Here is a 27715-nt window from a genome sequence, read left to right as displayed (position 1 = left end):
GACGTCTCTGCTTTCAATAATGAAATGCTTTTAACTATAAAGTGTTCAGTCTTGTCATTTTACATCACTGACACATCTTCTTTCCACGTTCTCTCTGCACATCTTTTTGATATGCCACACCTGTGAGCTGGATAATCTCTGCAAAAGAGAAGTGCTCAGATTTAACACAGATTTAGACAGATTTGTGAACAACATTTCAGAGAATTAGGCCTTAGATCTTTAAGGTTCAGCTCATAAACCTTTTTTTTTTGGCTGTATTTAAAAAAAATTATTGTTCACATTTACACTTATTTTGCTGGCACAGGCCACATATGATCTTATTGAACTGCGGAGAAGTTTTAATGATGTACAGAATGCAATGCCTCAGAAAATTCAATATGCCTGTTCAAATGAGATGCACTAGCACATATCCGATTAATTTTCACATATCTGAATGTCTGCATTTTTTTTCCCATGTTTACACCGTCATAGAACAGATCTGATCTGTGTCACATATGAGCACAATTTTTCACAGTTAACTGACAGTGTAAACAGGGCCTTAGTGTTCCCCAGGCCGAATATTTGTTCACTTGACTGACTTCAGACAGAAACGAATCATCTATGGAAATCCACTTGAGTGTCTGTTTGGTACGTTATGTAAAAAAATAATCCCTAGGCTCCTGTTAACACATTTTCTGTATTAAAGTTGCTGCAACAATGATCCCCCAGGGGTCTGTTCATTAAGAGAGTGAAAGCAAACACACGCAGTTCACTGATGTTGCATTATCCTCAGAGGTCTGCGAGTTTGTTTTGATGGATTAAAAGTTGTTAACCGAAATGTTCACAGTTTTGTGGTTGGAATCAGCATTAAAATGAAATATCACAAAATGTATTCATAATTATTATTATGCTACATTATTATTTAATGGTTAATTATGTAACAGTGCAGAAATAAGAAATGCTACAACAATAAACATGCATAAACACATAATGTACATATGCTGGGTAAAGCAGTCCATTTTTAATTACACAATTTTAATGTTGAGAATTTTTAGCATTGAATTTATTTTATCATGGCAGTGCACTTTGGGTTCATGTCTCCCTGAAGAATACATGTAATGCATTGGCATCCTCAGTCACTAATTATTTTTACTAAATCTTTATTCTGTACTGTTTTGGTTGAAGTCTTTTTAATATTTAATTGATCATGAATTATATGTTAAAATATCAATCAGAGAGGATGCTGGCTGAAATATTTTAAGAGTTAGAATATGTTTAACTGATATTTTAAACCAGCGGTAAAATAAAGCATAAATAAGAGGATTCAGACCACAGCTGACATACAAAGTCCATGCTAAAAATGTCATTGTAATAGAAGAGATTGTTGTGATTTCTGTTAGCGAACATATATAAAAAGGAATCCAGCAAAGAAGATAAACTGTCACAATGATCCCCAATGTCAGAGCAGCTTTACTCTCAGATTTCCTTTTTACTGAATTCTCAAATTTACCACCCTTTATAAGTGAATTTATAACTTTTACTTGCCATTGGACAACATAAAATATCCTCAAATATACAGTAATGATCACAATACAAGGAAATAGGAATAAAATGGTTAAATCAGTAAATCTCCAAGCAGGGTTAAGCATAATGATACATTGACCATAACACAATCTTTGGTGTGAGATATTAAAATATCCATTATTAATTGCATTCTCAATATTGTAAACTGAACAGAAAAACCAGCAGAGACAGATGCATATTAATGTTTTAGTAGTGGTTATTTTCTGTGGGTACAGTAAAGGGTGACACACAGCCATATAACGATCAACAGCAATTAAAACTAAATTACTTACAGATGTACAAAGGAGCAGCCTAACTGTAATGACAAACAGTCCACAGTAAGTGTCTCCAAAGTACCAACATGTCTCATTTTGTTTGATGCCCTCTAAGGGTATCACTATAAGCCCGGTAAGCAGATCAGTCACAGCCAGAGAGAGAATGATCAGGTTGGTTGGAGTGTGAAGCTTCTTGAAGTGAGAGATGGAGATGATCACCAGCAGATTCAGAAACACAGTCCATGCTGACAGCATTGATACCAACAGGTAAATTATACTGTATTCATGTCTGGAGCGTTTTCCCTTGATACATGAAGAGTTGATGGCAGGAAAGCAGTATTGAGTCTCATGATCCTCTGTCTCATAGGCCATGAGTGAGTCTCCTCCTGTTAGGAGTTTGTTCTGCTCTTCCAATCGCCCTTTAATTTATACAAAGTCTGGATCAGACTGACCAACCCATGTACCACCCACTCTGATGCTGAACAATGGTATAATTATTTTCTTGAAGTGAGAACATTGCATAATTAAAACTAAGCTGTATGAAAATTTGTTATAAACAGTATATTGGGTCATACTTCACCCAAAAGTTAAAATGATCATTTGCTCATTCTCAATCCACCCCAGATGCCTGACTTTTTTCTCTCTGTGTGTAAAAGAACTCTGAGGCAAATACTGGGGCACTTCCCCCCCACACAGCGAGTTGTTGCCCTGCATTGTGTTTAACAGTCAAGCATTAATTGTGTAACGTGTTAAAGTAACACGCTAAAATGACAGTCCTATTATATATGAGCAATATCACACTTGTAGCCATGTCACATGGCTGTGGATTGGCATGGTTGTGATTCATTTGAGAGACCAAAAAGGCAGACCAGGTCACAAAGGCAGGCAGCAAACAATCAGAACAGGGTAAAAAGTCCAGGTAGGCAACAGAGAAACAGACTGGGAATAAACGTTCTATAATGTCAGCTACACAAAACAAGACTTTACAAAGGAAGTTGAGAGAACACTGTGCAGGTGATCAGTACCAGGCACAGGGTTGTGGAAAATAAAGTCCGAAAGAACCACTTAGTACTCCAATGAGAGATCACTCTGGTGGTGATAGGAGGAAGACACATAGGCTTGATTTGTGACACAGCCCTCTCCCTGCGAGCGTCTCCTGATGCAAGGAGGCAAACTGCCAAGTTCTGCCTGTGGCTGGTTTAGAGAGGGATTTTTGAGAATATATGGACCAAATTAAGAAGCAGCTCCAACCTGATTTTGATGGCAATACGAGTGGAGGAAACAGGTGAACTCCTGGTTTAAATGTTCTACTTCACCGTTGGCCTGAGGGTGGTACTCTGATGTGAGGCTGACATTAATATTTAGCTTTTTTTAATAGAAGGCAGACAGACTCAGAAAATTCAGCCACATTACAAGAGGGATAGTCCAGGATGTAAGCGATGTTGTCTGCCTGCAATGTGGAAGACCAGAAGCAATTGGTAAGCAGTTCTATTGTAGCCTCAATGCCTGAATGACCTGAGCTGGGAGTAGAGTGAACCCAATTAATTATTCTTTGTGTGCAGTTTGTAGGGTTTTCAGTTAGTGGTGGATCATTGGTCATAATATCCCATTGTATGGGAGCTAGAGTGGTGGTTGGAGAGATGTAGGATTTGTCGGTGGGTGATAGTATGAATAACTCATATTGTACATATTGTATCATCTAGACCGTACATATTGTATCTTCTAGGCCTTGGTGTTCTGTGAGCTTGACAAGTATGTCACAGTGAAATTAAACCAAATGAAGAATAGACTTATTTGCTTGCCTGTGGTTGAGTCTCGTGGCAGATCTCAGATACTTGAGTTAGCAATGATCAGTTAGTACTGTAAAAAAATGTTTTTCTGCTTTGAGCCAAAGGGATTTTGTTTTCCCTTTATAATTAAAAATTACATTTTGTGTTTACTTGTGTTATCTTTGATTAATATTTAAATTAGTTTGATGATCTGAGACATTCAAGTGTAAAAAACGTGCAGAAAAAAAATCAGGAAGGGGGCCAACACTTTTTCACACCACTGTATGATTATTTATAACACACGATGAAACCATTTTAAATCTACTTTATAATGAACTATGTTGTATCTCAACATTGTTTAAGATCTGTAATGTACCTTACAGCATCTTGTGAGTGGTTAGATGTTAAGTGTTATTTGAGCGTTTCCTTAGCAAAAGTGGCTGCATATTGTTTATACTTTTGATATTTTGTTAGAAAAATTCACAAAATTCTAACCTATCATTGAAATTAAATAATTGAAAGCGGGAGGAAAATCTCATTTTGAAATAAATGGTTTCTCTAATTCATATTGGTCACAATTACTGGCATACAATTATTGCTATATCCTTTTCTCAAGATAGCAGCCCTGAATTTTCTCAGAGACCATTCCTTCCCCAGAATCACTCCAGATCCTTCAGAATACCAGCTCCACTATGGTGCTTCTCCTCTTTAGTTCATCTTACTCATTTTCGACAGGGTTCAGATCAGAGGACTGGCACAGCCATAAAAAGCTTCATTTTGTGCTCAGTGACACATTTTTGTGTTGATTTTGATGTTGGTCTTGGATTATTGCCCCAATGGGTCCACATGGCCCCCAATGGCCCATTAAAAACAAATTACACAGTCAGTCAGTTTTAGTTTTTTCTATTGTTGATATGTTGATAGAATCCATAATGCCATGTGTCTAAACAAGATGTCCAGGACCTATATTACCAGCAGTAATATAGGCCCACAGCATAAAAAATACAGCAGCATATTTCCTTGTACACATTGAGGTACTTTTTATCCCTGTGTTCTCCAAACCCATCTTAAGTGTTTGCTGCTGAAAAGCTTATTTTTTAGATTAACCTGATCATAGACACACATTCTTTTCCAGACAGTTTCATAAGATTTATTATGATAGATTGTTAATTGGAAATTCTTAATTATTGTCTTGATTGTGGAAATGTGGATTTGTCTCACAGTCACTTTCTATTTTGTGAGCTCAACAATCTTCTGCACATCATAACTTTATTGTTTGGTTTTACTCCTTGTGATGGATGATTCATGAAAAAGCATATTTCTTATCTTGTGGAACAGGAAGTCATGGTTGGACAATGTCATGTTCCTAGTCCCCCTGCAATGCAACACTTTCTAAAATATGAATAGGGGTATATTTTAGAGATATTTTACTCCTAAGAATTTCTAGGGGTGCCAATAATTGTGGAAAACATTGGAGAAAAACATTTATTTCTTCACAAGATTTTCTCTCCATTTTCAATGTTTTACTTCAGCGATAGGTTAGAATATTGTGAGTGAAAGATTAAAAAGATAAACAATGCAGATTTATTTTTTCATATAAATCATGCTCATTGTGTGTGTTAAATTATTATACTCGTAAAAGGTATAGCCACACGTAAATAAATATTATAACACATTAAAACTGTTCTTATGAATATTCACGAGATACAGGCTTCATAGAAAGTGTTACCCAACATTTATCTTGTATTATTCATGTGTTGAGTGTACTCATTATCGCAGTGTACTTTAGAATGCTTCTCCAGCAAGAATACAAATGGTGCTTCCTAGAAACAGAAGAGATACTGTCAGCCTCATTCACCATTTATCTTTATTGCATCTTTTTTTCTGGAAATTGAAAGCGAATAAATATTCTGACTTTACATCAGATATAAGGGTAATGAATTTTACATTTTTGGTTAAACTATCCCTTTAATATTTAGTTATTGTTGAATGCTGAATTGAAAATTCACAACATTTGAATAAAAAATTAACAAAAATAATCAAAAACAATCAAGTGCGACAATCAATAAAAATGTCCAGTACAGAAGATGCTGGCTGAAATATTCTAAGAGTTAGAATGTGTTTAACTGATATTTTAAACCAGCGATAAAATAAAGCATAAATGAGTGGATTCAGTCCACAGCTGACATACAAAGTCCATGTTAAAAATGTCATTGTAGTAGAAGAGATTGTTGTAATTGTTAATGAACATATATAAAAAGGAATCCAGCAAAGCAGATAAACTGTCACAATGATTCCTAATGTCAGAGCAGCTTTACTCTCAGATTTCCTCTTTACTAAACTTTCCACTACAAATTTACCACCCTTTACTAGAGAGTTTATTACTTTCACTTGCCATTGCACAACATAAAATATTCTTAAATATACAGTGATGATGACAATACAAGGAAATAGGAAGAAAAATGTCAAATCAGTAAATCTCCAAGCAGGAGTAATTAAAACAATACACTGACCATAACACAATATTTTGTGTGAGATATTAAAATATCCATTACTAATTACATACTCAATATTGTAAACCAAACAGCAAAACCAGCAGAGACAGATGCTTATTAACGTTTTAATAGTTGTTATTTTCTGTGGATATAGTAAAGGGTGACAGACAGCCATATAACGATCAACAGCAATTAAAACTAAAGTACTCAGAGATGTACAAAGGAGCAGCCTAACTGTAATGACAAACAGTCCACAGTAAGTGTCTCCAAAGTACCAACATGTCTCATTTTGTTTGATGCCCTCTAAGGGTATCACTATAAGCCCAGTAAGCAGATCAGTCACAGCCAGAGAGAGAATGATCAGGTTGGTTGGAGTGTGAAGCTTCTTGAAGTGAGAGATGGAGATGATCACCAGCAGATTCAGAAACACAGTCCATGCAGACAGCACTGATACAAAGAGATAAATGATATTGTATTCATAACTGGAGCGTTTTTCCTTGATACATGAAGAGTTGATGGCAGGAAAGCAGTATTGAGTCTCATGATCCTCTGTCTCATAGGCCATGAGTGAGTCTCCTCCTGTTAGGAGTTTGTTCTGCTCTCCTTACTGTCCTTTAATTTATACAAAGTCTGGATCAGACGACCAACCCATCTTCCACCCACTCTGATGCTGAACAATGGTATAATTATTGGTAATAATTATATGTAAAAACACAACTGTGGATTGAAACTAAGATTGTTATTGTTTTGTAGCTATTAATTGTCACAGTGGTTGTTCTTTTGAGCAATCTATTATTTAGACAGTGACTAGAATCACACATTTGATGTGCTTATCTTTGTGTTTTAAGTTTTTATAGGCCAGTCTGGACATTCCAGTTTTACTTCTTTGCATAACCCATTAATTCAGAGAGCAAATCACTGACTTGGTGAACATTTTTAGTCTAATATAAGTGTTTTATTGATTGGAAACTCATGAGTTTTTTTATTTTTGTTCATTTAGTTTCCTCTTGTCACACTTTGCCCCATGTCCTGTATGCCTCGCCCTCTCTTTACCCAGTTTCCCTCTCTGTTTGATTAAATTCATTTGTCCTGTGGCAACTGTGGCAGAGCTGTCAGATATTTCAAAGGTATGTGGAGTTCCTCGAACTTTCCAACCAGGTGAGCTGGCACGGGCTTAGAGTGTATTTTTCTCTGGGGTTGGATAAGACCATCCACTGTAGTCTTCCCATGAGCTCATCCTGTATTTGAATGGTTCTGACCTCAAAGTCGAGATAGTCAAGGGAAGTTCAGAACCTCGTCATCCAGCTTCTGCTGAAACACCTTGCCTCTACCCAGCTCACCCCACGACAGGAAGCTCCACATACCCTTCTGATGGATCTGGCCACTCGTCTCCTCCAAGCACTGTTTCTGTCCTTAGTCTAGAAGCAGCGGCTTATGACCGGTGGGTCATAAGGCAGGCCCCATGAGCCTTGACTGAGCAGCGTTTCCTTTTGTCCTGCCTAGTTTTACTATTCATTGTGTTACTTTGTTCACCCTGCCAGAGAGTTAGTATAATGTGCCAAGACACATTATGTTTACATCTGGTAATAACATTAGTTATAAAATATCTCTCCTATGATCAGTTGATTAATTCCTGCAGAGACACTCTCCTATTATTTTGGCACTGTCTACAATACTTTTGTGGGTGTGATGAGTGTGACACACAAATATTATTGAATGAATGAACCTATGTCACATGGCTTGAGTGTGAAAAAGGAAATTGAAAGGTATGTAGGGCATCTTCAGTTTTGATCATAATTGATCAAAATTCATGTATACTTGCACAGACAGATCATCACTTCTGTTTTGTGAGCCATTTTCCGGTGAGCTTTAAATGAACATTTCACTCAAGAAAGAACATTGTCACTATTTACTCTTTTTGTTGTTGTTTCTAACCTGTCCTTTCTTTTACTACAATAGAACATACTTTAAAACTTGTTGATCTATGCATTTAAGTACAATGGCATTTTTTTCAGTCCTGATGACCTTTACATTAGCAGTGCTCATTTTTAAACTTTATATAACTGGTTAATTTGTCAGTGTTCTTGGACATAACTGTGGATATAGCATCATATAAAACAACAGTTTAGTTTCTTAGCCTTCAATTTTGGCTCTTGTACACAGCAATTTGACTACCAAGTAATTACATCATTATGCAGCATCAGAGTGGGTGGTAAATAGGTTGGTCAGTCTGATCCAAATGCTGTATAAATGAAAGGACAGTAAGGAGAGCAGAACAAACTCCTAACAGGAGGAGACTCACTCATGGCCTATGAGACAGAGGATCATGAGACTCAATACTGCTTTCCTGCCATCAACTCTTCATGTATCAAGGAAAACGCTCCAGACATGAATATAATATCATGTATGTGTTTTTTTCATTGCTGTCAGCATGGACTGTGTTTCTGAATCTGCTGGTGATCATCTCCATCTCTCACTTCAAGAAGCTTCACACTCCAACCAACCTGATCATTCTCTCTCTGGCTGTGGCTGACATGCTTGTTGGGCTAATTGTGATGCCTGTGGATGCCATCAAGCTGATTGAGACATGCTGGTACTTCGGAGACACCTTCTGTGATGCTTTTATGATAATCATGGGACTGCTTATCTCAACATCTATCTGTAATTTAGTTTTAGTTGCTGTTGATCGCTATGTGGCTGTGTGTCACCCTTTACTGTATCCTCAAAAAATAACCACAACTAAGACGTTAATAAGCATCTGCCTCTGCTGGTTTTTCTCCTCAACGTACAATATTGGCTATTTAATTAGTGGCAGGTATTTTGAAGCTACCCAAAAAACAGATATTTGTTATGGAAAGTGTCATTTAGTAATAAGTTTTTCATGGACATTCACTGACTTGTTCTTTTCCTTTATGTTACCTTGTACTATAATTATAACTTTATATTTGAGGGTGTTTTATGTTGCACATCAGCAAGTGAAAGTTATAAACTCTCTGATGAAGAGTGGTAAATCTGTAATGGAGGGTTCAGTGAAGAGGAAATCTGAGAGTAAAGCTGCTCTGACATTAGGAATTATTGTGACAGCTTATCTACTTTGCTATATTCCCTATTATATATTGTCTGTAACTGGCACTACAGTAATATCTTCTGCCACAATGACATTTCTAATATGGACTTTGTACGTTAACTCCGGTCTGAATCCTCTCATCTATGCTTTATTCTACCGCTGGTTTAAAATATCTGTTAAACACATCTTAACATTGAAAATATTTGAACCAGCATCTTCTCTTGTGGACATTTTTACAGATTGTTAATGACAATATCTGATTAATCACAAACTCTAATGGTAACATGCAGTTCTAAAGTTTTAGTTTGTGTTACACTGAGTGTGGAGACATTTATTAAATCATATAAATCAGTACTTATGACAACTCACTGTCATAAGTACTGTGCCTACAGAACAGGGTCGTTAAGGGTTATGATAAATTCATTACAGTGTGTGAGGTTTTGAATATATCTGTTTAATTATGAAGTTCAAATTTATTGAACTATGTTTTTTACATATGCTTTGTCAATTAAATTAGTTCTTATAAAGGTCAGGGTGGTGATTAATTTAGATTTGATTATCTGGTTGAAGTCGTTTTATTAAGAAATAGAATGTTATAAATCAGTATAAAATCAGATGAATTACGTATGAACAAACTCCACCTTAAAACACTTAAGAATATGGATAGGAATAATACTGGAAAGGTGTAATTGGTAAGTAAGTGCTGCTTACAAGTGCATGGTGTTGTTCCTGTTTTAACCACAAGATGGAAACATAATTATGCTTAACCAAACTCCTTTTAGAGGCCCTATTTTATGGCATCAGGTGCGGTCTTGCAGTGAATGCTTCTCCAAAAAGACAAATTAATTACTCCACATCATTAAATGACTGATTTTAGAAAAATTGTATTGTATAAGTCCTTCAAGGAGAAAGGAATCCCAAAGTGTATTAAGGATGTTCATGAACCAATAAAAATGTTGATACAAACATATATCATTTAATACTGAAATGTATTAATACAAAATAATTTAGTGTAATAACAACTGTTTTTAGGGATGTATGAGTGCATGGTTTTGTCTTTGTTTGTGCTGTCATGTGCTCCTCTTGTCCTGCCTAGTTTTACTAGTCATTTTGTTATTTTGTTCACCCTGCCAGATAGTTAGTATAGTATTTAAAATGAAATAGTTCTGAAAAAAAAATCCTATGAAGCAACAAGTTCACTAAAGTTAGAGATATTTAGACCTGTTCTTTTTAGTGATTCAGTCACAAGTGGTCAGCCAAGACACATTATGTTTACATCTGGTAATAGCATTAGTTATATGTGTCTCCAGTTGTGTTTAGTTTCTGCAGAGACACTCTCCTATGATTTAGTCACAGTCTACAATACCTTCGTGGATAAATATTATTGAATGAACAAACCCTTGAGTGTGTAAAAGGAAATTGAAAGGTATGTAGGGCATCTGCAGTTTTGATCATAATTGATCATAATCCATGTGTTCATGCACAGACAGATAATTTCACTTCCTAACAGGGACATCACATAGCCATTTGGTTTGATTCTTTAGGATCTTCATCAAATGTTTACAGTGTAAAAGCAGGTCTGTTCACAGCAAGCCATTTCGGTGAGTGTTTCTTTAAATGAAAATTAGCTACCCCACATCTCTCTTCCTTTGTGTGTGTGTGTGTGTGTGTGTGTGTGTGTATTTGGTGGTGCGATAATAATAATAATAATAATAATAAAATCCCCAGTCATCCTGAGTACACACATTACTCACAGCGCAAGTATTAAACCTTTTACACCAGTGGTTCCCAACCTTTTCTTGTTTGAGGCACCAAAGCCTTTCAAAAGTTCCCTGCACCCTTATAAGGAAATAGATATTTAAAATCTCCGTAGCTTTTTATTATTATTTATTTATTTGTTTCATTTCGAGTTTGCATGCAACAACACCTTATACCTAGTCCTAGATGATATGAGAATACTGTTTACACTGATTCTGCCTTAATAAAAAAATTTTGTTGAAATTTTGGCACCCTCAAAAGATCTCACGGCACCCCTTAGTGCCGCGGCACACTGGTTGGGAACCACTGTTTTACACCATGCACCATCTCTGCTTGTCAGGTGTCAAATGCAGGTTCATGAGTTCACAATTGACAAACATCAGTGTGTTGTGAAGCTTTGACGTTGAGAAACTTATGAGAGTAGTGATGTGGAAGCACAGAGAATCATCATTTCTTACATTTTTCACAAAGCACATACATCATTAGAGGTGCTGTATGTAGGATTGACAGAGTGGTTGAACTAGGTATTGCAGTCCAAATTCAAAATATTGGAGACTTTTTTCACCTGGCCCCTCCTACTCAGACTGGACTCAGACCCCTTTTTTTGAAATACGTTCTGTTTTCCGCCAACTAGCAACCCGGGGTTCTGAAACACGATTGGGTAAACTGGCAGTGGACGGGTTTCACAAACCAAAACAGAGGCTGACATTCCAGACTAGAACGTACATTTTCAAAGGAGAACAACAGACTGTAGCATTGTTTTTCAGATAAACAAGTATGTTAACAAAGCATGTTCCTTAAATATCTGCAAACATGCTATGGTATTTTTATGCTTTAGTAGTCGTAAATACAGAACCTTTAAGACAGAAATATGCAAACAAATTTGAGAGCTTTTATCGATCGCATTTCTCTTTTGTGAGCCATTTTTTCAGTAAGCTTTAAAGGAACAACATTGTCATCATTTACTCATTTTATGTTGCTTCAAACCTGTTATTTCTTTTACTACAATAAAAGACACTTTGAAACTTTTTGATCTATGTATTTAAGTACAATTTTTTTTTTTCAGTCCTGATGAACTTTCCCTCTAGCAGTACTAATTTTGAAATGTTCTTTAACTGGATAATAATTCAGTCTTCTTGGACTTAACTGTGTATATAGCATCATGTAAAAACCAGCATTTTAGTTTTTGCTCAGTTTACTTGAATAAAATAAGCTAAAACAACACACATACCCAGTTATTTGCACTCAAATGTATTTTGAATGAAATCACATTTGTAAAATATTAAGTTAATTAAACCGTTTGTGTTGGGTCAATAACGCAAATCAATAACGTTGCACTGATTGAAACTGGGCATGGAGTTCCCAGCATGCTTTGCATATGGATAGGTAAAGAGAATAAATATATAATAAATATTGAAATTAAATGCTGTTTAATGTGTTTTTAGTAAAGGGAAAGAGCGTTTAAAGTTTATGTAGATTTTTGAGGTTACCATTATGGTGAAGTGTAGACCTTGTTTGGCTATGGCTCCACGAGTTGTGAAGTTGCTAATGCCAGTGATGAGAACATTTTTACTTAATCATTACATGTGTGCTGGAGACGTAGTGTTTAGCATGTGATCAAGTGTTATGATGTCTGTTATATTCTCATAAAAATAAATAAATCCAATCAAATGAATTTTCCTAAAAATGCAGAAAACTGTGCAGCAATAGCAATGGTTGGATCAGCAAGAGTAAATTATATTTAGGGAATATTCAGTACAATTTTCACTTTATATCAATCTCACTTGATGGCCCCTTATGAACGTTCTTTTGACAATAAGAAACATTACACTTACATGTTACAGTTAACTTTCATTAGTGTTAGTAGAGTATTAGTAGACTGGTAGTATTAGGGTTGGAGTAAGTTGACATGTTTTTGAAAAGTTTCCTATAGTCTAGTCAGTAAAATGTCTGTTGGTAGATCATTACAATAAAGAGTTAGCAGATAATAATCAGTCTACTTACATTCTATTTTTAAACACTTAAGGTTTGTTGTGTTGCATTTGTAATTAATAATACTGACAAGTGTTACAAGGCCCTGAATTATAAGAAAATGATGTCATTGTTCAGCATCAGAGTAGGTGGTAGACTCATCCAGACACTGTATAAATGATAGGAGAGTAATAGGAGCAGAACAAACTCCTAACAGGAGGAGACTCACTCATGGCCTATGAGACAGAGGATCATGAGACTCAATACTGCTTTCCTGCCATCAACTCTTCATGTATCAAGGAAAAACGCTCCAGACATGAATATAATATCATGTATGTGTTTTTTTCATTGCTGTCAGCATGGACTGTGTTTCTGAATCTGCTGGTGATCATCTCCATCTCTCACTTCAAGAAGCTTCACACTCCAACCAACCTGATCATTCTCTCTCTGGCTGTAGCCGACATGCTTATTGGACTCATTGTGATGCCCGTGGATGCAATTAAACTGATTGAGACGTGCTGGTACTTTGGAGACACATTGTGTGATATGTTCATGTTAATCATGGGACTGCTCGGCTCAACATCACTAGGAAATTTAGTTTTAATTGCTGTTGATCGTTATATGGCTGTGTGTCACCCTTTACTTTACCCACAGAAAATAACCACAACAAAAGCTTTAGTAAGTGTCTGTTTTTGCTGGTTTTTCTCCTCAATTTATAATATTGCCTATTTAATTAGCAAAAGACATTTGGACACTTCCCAAACACCAGACATGTGTTATGGAAGGTGCTATTTGTTATTTTTAAGTATTTCATGGACGTTAACTGACCTGTTTTTTGCTTTCTTTCTTCCTTGTACCTTGATCATAACGTTGTATTTGAGAATATTTCATGTTGCACATCAGCAAGTGAAAGTCATAAACTCTCTGATAAAGGGTGGGAAAAGTGCAAAAGAAGGTTCAGTGAAGAGGAAATCTGAGAGTAAAGCTGCTCTGACATTAGGAATCATTGTAACAGTTTATCTACTTTGTTATATTCCCTTCTATATATTGTCTCTAACAGGTGCTTCTGTAATCTCTCCTGCCACTATGACATTTCTGTTATGGATTTTGTATATTAGCTGTGGTTTGAATCCTCTGATCTATGCTTTGTTTTACCGCTGGTTTAAAATATCAGTTAAACACATCTTAACTTGTAAAATATTTGAGTCAGCTTCCTCTCTACTGGATATTTTAACAGATTAATAATGATTCTGGGTTAATTTTTTTTTTTTTTTTTACTCTGATACACACATCGATCTTTAGTCATAGTTTGTAAACTGGTTGTGTTCCAGTGTGTCTATGTTGTCAGTAATATGTATCATATGAGTACATAATAGTCATGATCACACTTACCAGAGTATACACTGGTGATAATCTAGAAATAAACTTTTTTCAGGCGAAATATTGAAATGAATGATTATATTTTAATGTGTATTACTATTTAAATGTAATATGCAGTTTAAATCAGTAGAATACCAGGGGGATCATGTATAAAGCTAGATTTTGCACACACACAAACACAAAGGTTTTCAGATTCATAAAACCATGCGTACACTAGAATCTGCGCAAAGTTTTGTTTGTGAAGTTAATGCATACATAAATCACCACTCCATTTTCACCTTGAAATAGCATGGAGCTTACAACACCTAGTTTTAATATGCATAACGGAATCTTCATATTCAAAGCTCAGTTAAAGGTACAATATGTTAAGGAAGTATGAGATACGAACTATAAATTCCTTTTGAGACATCAAGTGGTCAGAGTTGTTCAAATTTTTTTCCAATGGCCAGACAGTATTTTAATTAGTTTTAAACAAATCAAATTTATGCAATTTTGCCTAAAAGGTTTCAAAAAAATTTTTTTTTGAATATTTAGATATTTTAAGGGAAAGAGAGAGGCCTTTATTGTTTTGCAGTGCATATAACTGTCAGACTTACCATGTCAATAAAAAATGTTTTTCAAATAAATATGCATATCTTCAAATTCTATCTTTTGCAATCCTTGCTGTGATGAAAACATGAAAACACAGGATACCACAAGAAAACTGTTTAAACCACCACATCCACTACAAACATTTTTGTTTAAATTCATATAAAATTGTAATTTTTGGATAATGATTTCATGAAATGTCAGTGTTTAACTTTATTAACGACTACATGTGCGCATCTTCATGTGCATGTCAAATGATGACAAATGAAAAACAGACTGTTTGCTTTATTTTGCTTACTTGAAGAAAATACTGCATACGCATATGGTGTCTATGGTTACCGCAAAGTGCACACACCTAGTTTACGTCTAGTTTAACACGTGATATTTGACAACTGTTTTACAATAGAAATCTTAAACCACCAACAATAAATATCCAGTGATGCAAATTACTCAACTTTAATAACTCAGATGTTGCATTTGAAAAGATTTGATTTATGAAATTCCTAAATTAATACGACAAGATAAGAAACATTTAGCATTTTCAATATATCAGGCATACAAATAAATGTGCAAATGTGTATTTGTCGAAATATTTGCAAACAGTTTATAATTATGGAAGGCACTTCCGATGCAGGGTACGCGCCTCTTTAAAAGACTGAAAAAATCTTAGTTGCACAACAAATAATATTTTCCTTAATTTTGTAGAATTGTCACGGGCTGGTGAGATATGAATAAGCAAAGACAAAGGAGATAAACAAAATGTTATTTTAATTATAAATCCAGGAGACAGGCATGTAAAAAAAACTTATAACATTGACAAAACAAAGATTACTGAACAAAAAGCATATGGGGAAGTTAAATGAGGATAATTAATAAGACTCACCTGAATATAATCAGTGCTGCCAACTGCTTTCAATTGAAAGTAGCTAACACTGGTAGCTAAATGTCTAGATGACATCATAATGGCAAATTCACCAATCTGTATACAGATGAATAGTTCAGTGGGCAAGATAAAATAAAAAAAAAAAAAAGTTTGTCTAAGAGGTTGCAATATTTGTCCCTAAACTTTAAAAGAAAATAAAAACTCAAAAGGGATAAGGGACATCACTAAATCTAAAAGGAGAATGGTTAACGATACAAAAGACTATGGAGATGCAAAGACGGTTTACTCCTATACTTATGAATGGGAGAAAATGCATGTAGCAATATGGCGGATTAGTCTCACCTTCTAAAGAAAGAGTTATAGCATCGCTGCAGCAGACATTAGAAGCTAGACAAGCCTATATGCAGAAAGTTAAGCGCTTTGCGTATGACTGGTCTAGCGTGACAAATAAGATTTAAACAACATTAATGGGGTATTTAATTTCTTAATTAAATGTAAAAATGTTGCTGATTTGAAAATATGTAATTAAATTGAGTTACCTCAAGGTTAGTAATATGTATTATCAAAGTTAAGATTGTACATTTTGATTTCATGACTTTAATTGTCTTAATGTAAATGCAGCAATTTGGAAGCAAAAGTACATAATAAGTATATCTTGTTTTAACCAAAAGACGGAGACACTTATGTGTTATAAATTATACATTATCACGTTCAAATGAAATTGAAATCGGTTGGTGAGTCCCTTTTTTTTAGGAACATACTGTGGTATGCACAAAAACATAAATCCCACTGTTAGGCATAAATTTGGGTTAAGAGAGTAAGTGGTTGTTGTTGTTGTTGTTGTTGCAATGGCCTTTTGCCCTATTATAGCCTGTGGACTTGTTTATGACCGCTGATGCACCTACAGCATCTGTGACAAAGTGTTTCTTTACATTGACACCTATTGGTGCGGATAATCATACAAAAACAAACATTTTTCATTTCATGACTCTTATGCACCTTTTCTCATGTATCTCTTATGCACAACAATTTTACTTCCAGTTGGGAATATTAAAATAATATAATGACGTCATAATGCAGCATCAGAGTGCGGTAGATGAGTTGGTCGTCTGATCCAGACACTGTATAAATAAAAGAACAGTAAGGAGAGCAGAACAAACTCCTAACAGGAGGAGACTCACTCATGGCCTATGAGACAGAGGATCATGAGACTCAATACTGCTTTCCTGCCATCAACTCTTCATGTATCAGAAAAACGCTCCAGACATGAATATGATATCATGTATGTGTTTTTTCATTGCTGTCAGCATGGACTGTGTTTCTGAATCTGCTGGTGATCATCTCCATCTCTCTCAATTCACACTAACAACCTGATCATTCTCTCTCTAATTAGCAAACATGATTGGATTATCGAATGCACGTGGATGCAATTAAACCATTGAGACATGCTGGTACTGGAAGTGTGCTATTTATTAATCATGGGACTTCAACATCATGGATGTTTTACTGTTGATATCTGTGTGTTTTAATATACCTTCCCACACTTTAATAAGTGTACCTGGATCATAACTTGTATTGGCTTTGAGAATATTTCATGTTGCACATTAGCAAGTGCTAATTAATAAGTTTTCATAACTACTGTTTTTTTCCTTCTGATAAAGGGTGGAGAAATGTTGCACATCAGCAAGTAAAGAAGGTTCAGTGAAGAGTAAAAGAAATCTGAGAGAGAGTAAAGCTGCTCTGACATTAGGAATCATTGTAACAGTTTATCTGCTTTGTTATATTCCCTTCTATATATTGTCTCTAACAGGTGCTTCTGTAATCTCTCCTGCCACTATGACATTTCTGTTATGGATTTTGTATATTAGCTGTGGGTTGAATCCTCTGATCTATGCTTTGTTTTACCGCTGGTTTAAAATATCAGTCAAACACATCGTAACTTGTAAAATATTTGAGTCAGCTTCCTCTCTACTGGATATTTTTACAGATTAATAATGACTGAGGGATGATTTTTTTTTCTGGTGAAGTACTAATGTTGACACTAACATATAAATCTTTAGTTTTAGTTTGTAAAGTGGCTGTGTCACATGTCTTTTCATTGTCTAATGGTGTCATTACAGATCTATTTCAAGCTAATTATTAAAAATATGAGATATGGACTATAAATTTGTTTTGACACATCACATTGCTTTTCAGTGTCCTTGATAATACACCAGAGAAGTGTTCAGAGTTGTTCTCATTGTTTTCCACTGGCCAAATAGTATTTTAAATAGTTTTGAACAAAGGTAAACATATATTTTAGAATATTGATGTATTTTAATGGAAATATATCTTATTTTTAATTTATTTTCAGTGTAAATAACTGTCTGACTCATTGTCAACAACATTTTTAAAATAAATGTTCAGATCTTATAGTTCCCCTCAAACTCTGTCTTTTAAATACAATGGTGTTTGCTATAATATTGGGAAGAGCATGAAAGGGTTTATCATTAGGCTACTGTCTGTCTGTGTGTGTAGAAGTTCTACAGTACTGCCATCAGACCTGTTCAAACCAGCCAATGGACTGCTAGATCAACAAACACATCCTTGTGTCTGTCATTGCAATCTTTGTTCCAATGCCATTAGATGAAGTCATGTTCACGTCAATGATCATTACTAGTGATTTTTTTTCTTTTTTTCTAAGAACATGAGTTTTGCTAGAACACCAGTAATGCAAACCATGTGCTAAGCAATCTTCGCTGTGACTAACAAGAAACTTTTTCAAAAGCAGCACATCCACAGACTGTTTGCTTTGTTGTTTCACTCACTTCATGAAAATTCAGCATATTTATAGGCTAGTATAAGGTGCACACAGTTTACTTTTCATTAATCTCAAAATTTGTGCATGAAACATATTCCTATTTCCATTTTGTGCATACATAACATTTAGATATCAGGCATGTCTTTTATCAAATCTCAGTTTACATATAGGCTGCATCCGAAAGCTGAAAAGGGAAGGCATCAAGTTATGTCTGAATCCAGTGTCGGTTTCACTTCCTGTTTCCTAAGACACCTTCATCTGATTGATTTCTGAAGGCAACATAGATGTGTTTTTCGCTACCAAAACTTTGACAGTATTTGTCAGTTTGACTGAGTGAGATGTTAATTTACATTAATGTTAAATATTCATATGTCAGGAGAATAAAGTAATGCTTGTTATTTTAACATGACACGATACAACACGAACATCTGTGACAAGAGATCTTCTCCACCACAGTTTCTTCCAAATCATTTTCCTTTTTTTCCTTGTACTCTGCTATACCTGTCAGGGATGAAAATAATGATATCATAATGCAGCATCACAGTGGGCGATAGATGGGTTGTCCGTATGATTCAGATGTTGTATAAATAAAAGGACAGTAAGGAGAGCAGATCAAACTCCTAACAGGAGGAGACTCACTCATGGCCTATGAGACAGAGGATCATGAGACTCAATACTGCTTTCCTGGCATCAACTCTTCATGTATCAAGGGAAAACGCTCCAGACATGAATACTATATCATGTATGTGTTTTTTTCATTACTCTCAGCATGGACTTTGTTTATGAATCTGTTGGTGATCATCTCCATCTCTCACTTCAAGAAGCTTCACACTCCAACCAACCTGATCATTCTCTCTCTGGCTGTGGCCGACATGCTTATTGGACTTATTGTGATGCCTGTAGATGCTATTAAACTAATTGAATCATGTTGGTACTTTGGAGACACATTGTGTGATCTGTTTATGATAATCATGGGACTGCTCCTCTCAACATCTCTTAGTAATTTAGTTTTAATTGCTGTTGATCGTTATATGGCTGTGTGTCACCCTTTACTTTATCCACAGAAAATAACCATGACTAAAACTTTAATAAGCATCTGTCTCTGCTGGTTTTTCTGTTTAACTTCCAATATTGCCTTTCTAATTAGTAGCAGATATTTTGACACTTCACAAACAACAGACATGTGTTATGGAAAGTGCTATTTAATACTAAGTTTTTCATGGACATTCACTGACATGTTTTTATCCTTTCTGTTCCCTTGTACCCTGATTATAACTTTATATTTGAGGATATTTTATGTTGCCCATCAGCAGGTGAAAGTTATAAACTCTCTGTTGAAGAGTGGTAAAAGTGAAATGGAAGGATCAATAAGGAGGAAATCTGAGAGTAAAGCTGCTCTGACATTAGGAATCATTGTGACAGTTTATCTACTTTGCTATATTCCCTATTATATATTCTCTGTAGCAGGTATGACTGTAATGACATTTCTTGTATGGACTTTGTATATTAACTCAGGTCTGAATCCTCTTATTTATTGTTTATTTTACCACTGGTTTAAAATATCAATTAAATTCATCATAACTCTTAAAATATTTAAAACAGCATCCTCTCTTTTAGACATTTTTGCTGAATATTCATAACATTTGTTGTGGTTGATTTTAGTTTGAATACCATTTATTACATATATAACATTTTCTTTATTATTGGAAATGTACCATTTCAATTAAGGCAATTTGCTGCATCTAATTTGGTGCGTCATTAATAAAGCAGTATTAACCATGACTACTTATTGTGGAATTTTTGTGACTAGATTGATTTTTAATTTTCAAACTATTATCATGCTAATAGTCTGTTTTGTTATTTCAAATATTTTGATGTTGTCCTTTTCACATACAAAGCATTGCATAACTCTGCCCTGAAATTATATTTGCAATCTTTTTAGGCCATATACAATCTCTAGGTCATTAAGATCTTGTTATCAGTTACATTTATCTGTTCCCCTCAATGTAAATCTAAAGGTGATTGAGCTTTTTTTATTCTTGCCCTGAATCTCTGGAACAGTCTTCCTTTAAATATCAGGCCCTCTCCATCACTGAATGTTTTTACTCTTTAGCATTGTTATCTATGTATCTCTTGCCTTTACTTACCTAATAGACAAGTGTGCATTTAAAAATAAGAAAACTTATTTTTACAAGTGTCTTTTGTTATGTTGATGTAATAAACTGAAACACTCTTGAACAAGTAAACCTGCCTGTAGTGTGGAAATTAACAATATTAAAACAATTCTCATTTATAGTACATACCAATTTGAATTCTTGTTATAAAGATCTGATATGCTGTGTTGTTAATGCATTAATTCCATATTATTTATAATGTCCCTGCTGTCCAGTAAATGTAATAAGCCTTGTGCTCTGTTACCTTTAAAAAACAATGTATCGGTTTTAAAATTCTGCCAAATTTATAATAAATTTTAAACAATAAATACTGTTTTCGAGACCTAGAAAGCATTATAACTCCTTGACCTTCCTTTCATCCATACCGAACCCCACTTGGCTAATGATATATCCAAGGAAGGACATACTAGTTTGGTGAAGCTAGAATTTCTCTGCCTTGTCCTAGAGTTGGTGCTGTGTCAGATGATTTAGTATGGACATGTTCTTTCATGGTGTTAGAGTTTACATATTAGTATGTCGTCAGTGTAGACAATGACTCATCTGTTAATCATGTCTCATAAGATATAATTCATGAAAGACTGTTAGCAAAGCCAAATGGCATGCCTCATAGTGCCCACTTGTGGTGGTTGATCGTTCTATTCTGTGTGATTAGCATAACTGACAGTTTAATACTAGAAGCAGAGTTTGTAATATAATTCTTTTCACTCACTGAACGAGAGCTTGAGGATGGACAGATGGGGCAAGATACTTTGTGTCTGCCTGCCCACAGTAAAGGCATAATTGATTCTACAAACTGCACAGCTGCAATGTGGATGTTGACTTGGATGGCAAGATTAATAAATTCCCGCAAGTTTCTCCCCTAATCCTGACAGGCCAGTTTCGATTGTAACTGTAGCTGATGCTGATGCATGGGGAGTTGGGAGGCCTAGGTAGAGAGCTTGGTTGGACAGTTGCAGAATCGAGTGGCAAAGTCTTCTGTTGCAAAACATCAGAATGAGAGGGATCTATTTGCAGCGGCTTATTGGAGGGACAATCAGAAGGGGTCAATGACCAGTTAACTAGGATAAAGGCAGAGTCAAACAACAAGCAGGGCTCGGGGCAGGTGGCAAACAGAGTCAAGGAAACAGTCCGAAGTCAGGGCAGGTGGAGAGCAAGGAAAGGAAACGGAGTGTACAACAGAAATCCAACACGGGTAATAACGCTCAGAATTGGCAGCTAGGCAAATCAAGACTTCGCAAAGAGGTGACTGGGAGGACTGCTTAAATGTGTGTGTGATCATGAGATGGGGGTGGATCAAGGAGGTAAGCCCAGTTATGAGGGATGACGGGAAACTGAGTCTTGGTAAGGGATAGATTTCAGATGAAGGTTCCCTCTCGTAGTGCGGAGGCAGCGGAAGCTTCCCTTGAAACAACCATGAGCGATAGCTTTAGCACCTCAGTTCAAGTGGCTTGTGAAGCCATCATAGCATTTCTTTACTACTATAATGAGAAATAAATACAAATGGACATCAATATGTGTATAATAAGATGGCCTACACTACAACCTAATGAAATATCTTATGCATTTGCTCATTCAGTGTTTCAAACTGCAGAAAAACCTATAAAGCTTGTTTCCTATAGGGCTGTGTGTCACCCTTTATTGTACCCACAGAAAATAACTACAACAAAAACTTTTCTTTGTCTGCTGGTTTTTGCTCCTCCAAATATTATATTGGCTATCTGATTAGTGGCAGATATTTTGAAAGTTCACAAAGAATAGATATGTGTTATGGAAAGTGTTATTTATTGTTAAGTTTTTCATGGATATTAACTGACTTGTTATTTTCCTTTTTTGAATCCTCTCATATATGCTTTATTCTACCGTTGGTTTAAATTGTCAGTCAAACACATCTTAACTTTTAAAATATTAGAGTCAGCATCCTCCCTCAAATATATTTTTACAGATTAATAATTGTTGTCATCATGATTGCTGTTGAGGACAGGGAGTAAATTTAGAAACAAAACTTTAATAACACAATTCTTTACTCTTAGTTTTATAGTTTTTCAATTAACTAAAAGTAGGTCACACAGGGCAAATGGCACAAGACAAAAACAACAACAAAAAGAAGTCCACGTGTGGCACATACTTTGCTCTTATTAATTATTGGGCAGCACCATTGGCCAACAGTCCTGTAGTTCTGCAGAAAGCTTTGCACTGCAGTCCCGGTCATAAGTGTTGAACCCAAGCTTGAAACATATAAAAGAAGAAAATGAAAGAAACAAGGAAAATTATCAATAAAAGCTACATAGTTACGCTATGTAGTATAAATGATGATTTTTTTTTAATTACATATCGAATTTAAACAGCAGAGGTTTGTTGTCTTTGCATTTGCAATTTCTATTAGTGGACAAGCATTACATGGCCCTGAAATTATTTAAAGAAAATTGTCATAATGCAGCATCAGAGTGCGGTAGATGAGTTGGTCATCTGATCCAGACACGGTATAAATTAAAGGACAGCAAGGAGAGCAGGAGGAGACTCACTCATGGCCTATGAGACAGAGGATCATGAGACTCAATACTGCTTTCCTGCCATCAACTCTTCATGTATCAAGGAAAAACGCTCCAGACATGAATATAATATCATGTATGTGTTTTTTTTCATTGCTATCAGCATGCACTGTGTTTCTGAATCTGCTGGTGATCATCTCCATCTCTCACTTCAAGAAGCTTCACACTCCAACCAACCTGATCATTCTCTCTCTGGCTGTGGCCGACATGCTTATTGGACTCATTGTAATGCCCGTGGATGCAATTAAACTGATTGAGACGTGCTGGTACTTTGGAGACACATTGTGTGATGTTTATGATAATCATGGGACTGCTCGGCTCAACATCTCTCAGTAATTTAGTTTTAATAGCTGTTGATCGTTATGTGGCTGTCTGTCACGCTTTACTTTACCCACAGAAAATAACCATGACTAAAACTTTAATTAGTGTCTGTTTTTGCTGGTTTTGCTCCTCAACTTACAATATTGGCTATTTAATGAGTAGCAGACATTTAAACACTTCACAAACACCAGACATGTGTTATGGAAGGTGCTTTTTAATAGTAAGTTTTTCATGGACGTTAACTGACCTGTTTTTTGCCTTCCTACTTCCTTGTACCTTGATCATAACGTATTTGAGAATATTTCATGTTGCACATCAGCAAGTGAAAGTTATAAACTCTCTGATAAAGGGTGGTAAAAGTGCAAAAGAAGGTTCAGTGAAGAGGAAATCTGAGAGTAAAGCTGCTCTGACATTAGGAATCGTTGTAACAGTTTATCTGCTTTGCTATATTGCCTTCTATATATTGTCTCTAACAGGTACTTCTGTAATCTCTCCTGCCACTATGACATTTTTGTTATGGATTTTGTATATTAGCTGTGGTTTGAATCCTCTGATCTATGCTTTGTTTTACCGCTGGTTTAAAATATCAGTTTAAACACATTGTGACTTGTAAAATATTTGAGTCATCATCCTCTCTACTGGATATTTTTACAGATTAATAATGACCGAGGGATAATTTCTTTTACTGGTGAAGTACTGTACTGTTGACACTAACATATAAATCTTTAGTTTTAGTTTGTAAAGTGGCTGTGTCACATGTCTTTTCATTGTCTAATGGTGTCATTACAGGTCTATTTCAAGCGGATTATTAAAAATATGAGATATGGACTATAAATTTGTTTTGAGACATCACATTGCTTTTCAGTGTCCTTGATAATACACCAGAGAAAAGTGTTTAGAGTTGTTCTCACTCTTTTCCACTGGCCAAATAGTATTTAAATAGTTTTAAACAAAAGTAAAAGGTAAACCGTAATGGAGTCGCGACGTCGCCCGGTATGGCGCAGCCGGGGCCCAGCCATGGAGCCAGGCCTGTGGCCGGGGCCGGCATGCGAGCGCCTGGTGGCCGGGTCTTGCCCCACGGGACCCGGCCGGGCTCAGCCCGAAACAGCGACGTAGGGCCATCCTCACGTGGGCCCACCACCTGCAGGAGGGACTGTAAGGGGCCGGTGCCTTGTGGTTTGGGTGGCAGTCGAAGGCAGGGACCTCGACAACCCAACCCCTGGACTCAGAATCTAGTTCTAGGGACATGGAATGTCACCTCTATGGGGGGGAAGGAGCCTGAGTTATTGCAGGAGGTCGAGAGATACCGGCTAGAGATAGTCGGGCTCACCTCCACGCACTGCTTAGGCTCTGGAACCCATCTCCTCCAAAGGGGCTGGACTCTTCACTACTCTAGTGTTGCCCGCAGTGAGAGGCGGCAGGCTGGTGTGGGCTTGCTCATAGCTCCCCAGCTTAGCCGCCATGTGTTGGAGTTTAACCCGGTGGATGAGAGGGTCGCCTCCCTGCGACTTCGGGTTGGGGGGAGGACTCTCACTGTCATTTGTGCCTACGGGAGGGGTGCTGGAAAGTGCTCCAACCGGGGACTCTATCGTCCTGCTGGGGGACTTCAAAGCTCACGTTGGTGATGCTAGTGACACCTGGAGGGGCGTGATTGGGAGGAACGCCCCGATCTAAACCTGAGTGGTGTTGTGTTGTTGGAATTCTGTGCTAGTCACGGTTGGAGACATTGAGTCCGAGTGGACTATGTTCTCTACCTCTTTGGTCGACACAGCTGTCCGGAGCTGTGGCCGTAAAGTCTCCAGTGCATGTCGTGGCGGCAACCCCCAAACCCGATGGTGGACATCGGAAGTAAGGGATGCCGTCAAGCTGAAGAAGGAATCCTATAGGGCCTGGTTGGCTCATGGGACTCCTGAGGCAGCTGACAGGTACCAGTGGGCCAAGCGGACCGCTGCCCGGGTGATTGTGCAGGCAAAAACTCGGGTCTGGGAGGAGTTCGGGGAGGCCATGGAAAAAATCACTATCGGACGGCCTCAAAGAGGTTCTGACAAACCGTCCGACGCCTCAGAAAAGGGACGCAGTGCCCTGCCAACACCGTATACAGTGCTGGTGGAAACCTGCTAACCTCGACTGGGGATATTGTCGGGCGGTGGAAGGAATACTTTGAGGACCTCCTCAATCCCGCCAACACGTTTTCCACTGAGGGAGCAGAGGCCGGGGACCCGGGGGGGGACTCGACCATCACCCTGGCTGAGGTCACTGAGGTTGTTGAGAAGCTCCTCGGTGGCAAGGCACCAGGGGTGGACGAGATCCGCCCGGAGTACCTCAGGTCTCTGGATGTTGTAGGGCTGTCTTGGCTGACACGCCTCTGCAGCATCGCGTGGGCCGCGGGGACAGTGCCTCTGGACTGGCAGACCGGGGTGATGGTTCCTCTTTTTAAGAAGGGGACCGGAGGGTGTGCTCCAACTATAGGGGATCACACTTCTCAGCCTCCTGGGAAAGTCTATGCCAGGGTACTGAAGAGGAGAATCCATCCGATAGTTGAACCTCAGCTTCAAGAGGAACAATGCGGGTTTCGTCCTCCTGGACGTGGAAGACTGGACCAGCTATATACCCTCTTCAGGATGCTGGAGGGTTCCTGGGAGTTTGCCCATCCAGTCCACATGTGTTTTTTGTGGATTTGGAGAAGGCATACGACCGGATTCCTCATGGCGTCCTGTGGGGGGTGCTCTGGGAATATGGAGTAAGGGGCCGTTTGCTAAGGGCTGTCCAATCCCTGTATGATCAGAGCAGGAGCTTGGTTCGCATTGCCAGCATTAAGTCAGACTTGTTCCCAGTGCATGTTGGACTCCGACAGGGCTGCCCTTTGTCACCGGTCCTGTTCATTATTTTTATGGACAGGATTTCTAGGCGCAGCCGGGGGCCGGAGGGGTCTGGTTTGGTGACCACAGAATAGCTTCTCTGCTTTTTGCTGATGATGTTGTTCTGTTGGCTGCATCTGGCCAAGACCTACAGTGTGCGCTGGGGCGGTTTGCAGCTGATTGTGAAGTGGCTGGGATGAGAATCAGCACCTCCAAGTCTGAGGCCATGGTCCTCAGTCAGACAAGGGTGGCTTGCCCCCTTCAGGTTGGTGGGGAGCTCCTGCCTCAGGTGGAGGAGTTTAAGTATCTTGGGGTCTTGTTAACGAGTGAGGGAAGGATGGAATGAGAGATCGACAGACGGATCGATGCAGCTTCTGCAGTAATGCGGTCGCTGTACTGGTCTGTCATGGTGAAGAAGGAGCTGAGCCGCAAGGCGAAGCTCTCGATTTACCGGTCGATCTTCGTTCCTGCTCTCACCTATGGTCATGAGCTTTGGGTCATGACCGAAAGGATGAGATCCCGGATACAAGCGACCGAAATGAGTTTCCTCCGTAGGGTGGCTGGGCGCTCCCTTAGAGATAGGGTGATTAGTTCAGTCACTCGGGAGGAGCTCGGAGTAGACCCGCTGCTCCTCCACATCGAGAGAGGCGGCTGAGGTGGCTCGGGCATCTGTTCCAGATGCCTCCCGGACGCCTCCCAAGGGTGGTGTTCCGGGCATGTCCCACCGGGAGGAGGCCCCGGGGAGGACCTAGGACACGCTGGAGGGACTATGTCTCTCGGCTGGCCTGGGAGCGCCTCGGTGTTCCCCCGGAAGAGCTGGAGGAAGTGTCTGGGGAGAGGGGAGTCTGGGCGTCCCTGCTTAGACTGTTGCCCCCGTGACCCGGCCCCGGATAAGCGGAAGAAGAAGAAGATGATTGGGAAGAGCATGAAAGGGTTTATCATTAGGCTACTGTCTGTCTGTGTGTGTAGAAGTTCTACAGTACTGCCATCAGACCTGTTCAAACCAGCCAATGGTTTGCTAGATCAACAAACACATCCTTGTGTCTGTCATTGCAATCTTTGTTCCAATGCCATTAGATGAAGTCATGTTCACATCAATGATCATTACTAGTGATTTTTTTTTTCTTAGAACATGAGTTTTGCTAGAACTCTTAGAACACCACTAAGGGAAACCATGTGCTAAGCAATCCTCGCTGTGACTAACAAGAAACTTTTTCAAAAGCAGCACATCAGACTGTTTGCTTTGTTGTTTCACTCACTTCAGGAAAATTCTGCATATTTATAG

At 37.7% G+C, this 27715-nt stretch overlaps 3 protein-coding genes and 3 pseudogenes across 3 annotated transcripts; 4 read left to right on the top strand and 2 right to left on the bottom strand.

Annotated features, from left to right (window-relative positions):
- Positions 1–1184: 1184 nt before the first annotated feature.
- On the bottom strand, positions 1185–2237 carry LOC122352463 (trace amine-associated receptor 13c-like). Its single transcript, XM_043249868.1, has one exon. The coding sequence runs from the start codon at positions 2187–2189 to the stop codon at positions 1185–1187; it is 1005 nt and encodes a 334-aa protein (XP_043105803.1). The 5' UTR covers positions 2190–2237.
- Positions 2238–5635: 3398 nt separating this feature from the next.
- On the bottom strand, positions 5636–6694 carry LOC122353099 (trace amine-associated receptor 13c-like). The gene has a single exon (XM_043250952.1). The coding sequence runs from the start codon at positions 6644–6646 to the stop codon at positions 5636–5638; it is 1011 nt and encodes a 336-aa protein (XP_043106887.1). The 5' UTR covers positions 6647–6694.
- A 1691-nt stretch (positions 6695–8385) lies between these two features.
- LOC122352462 lies at positions 8386–9395 on the top strand (annotated as a pseudogene).
- Positions 9396–13054: 3659 nt separating this feature from the next.
- On the top strand, positions 13055–14119 carry LOC122353042 (annotated as a pseudogene).
- A 4993-nt stretch (positions 14120–19112) lies between these two features.
- On the top strand, positions 19113–20168 carry LOC122353079 (trace amine-associated receptor 13c-like). Its single transcript, XM_043250910.1, has one exon. The coding sequence runs from the start codon at positions 19170–19172 to the stop codon at positions 20166–20168; it is 999 nt and encodes a 332-aa protein (XP_043106845.1). The 5' UTR covers positions 19113–19169.
- Positions 20169–23226: 3058 nt separating this feature from the next.
- LOC122352461 lies at positions 23227–24231 on the top strand (annotated as a pseudogene).
- The last annotated feature ends 3484 nt before the right edge of the window (positions 24232–27715 follow it).

This window comes from Puntigrus tetrazona, chromosome 10, assembly GCF_018831695.1.
Source record: "Puntigrus tetrazona isolate hp1 chromosome 10, ASM1883169v1, whole genome shotgun sequence".
NCBI classification, from domain to species: domain Eukaryota; kingdom Metazoa; phylum Chordata; class Actinopteri; order Cypriniformes; family Cyprinidae; genus Puntigrus; species Puntigrus tetrazona.
Note: the sequence above shows the minus strand (reverse complement) of the source record. Positions and strands in the feature narration are given on the sequence as shown.

Excerpts from the sequence above, each read along its gene's own strand:
- LOC122352463 (XM_043249868.1), bottom strand. The coding sequence starts at position 2,189 with ATGGCCTATGAGACAGAGGATCATGAGACTCAATACTGCTTTCCTGCC.
- LOC122353099 (XM_043250952.1), bottom strand. The coding sequence starts at position 6,646 with ATGGCCTATGAGACAGAGGATCATGAGACTCAATACTGCTTTCCTGCC.
- LOC122353079 (XM_043250910.1), top strand. The coding sequence starts at position 19,170 with ATGGCCTATGAGACAGAGGATCATGAGACTCAATACTGCTTTCCTGGC.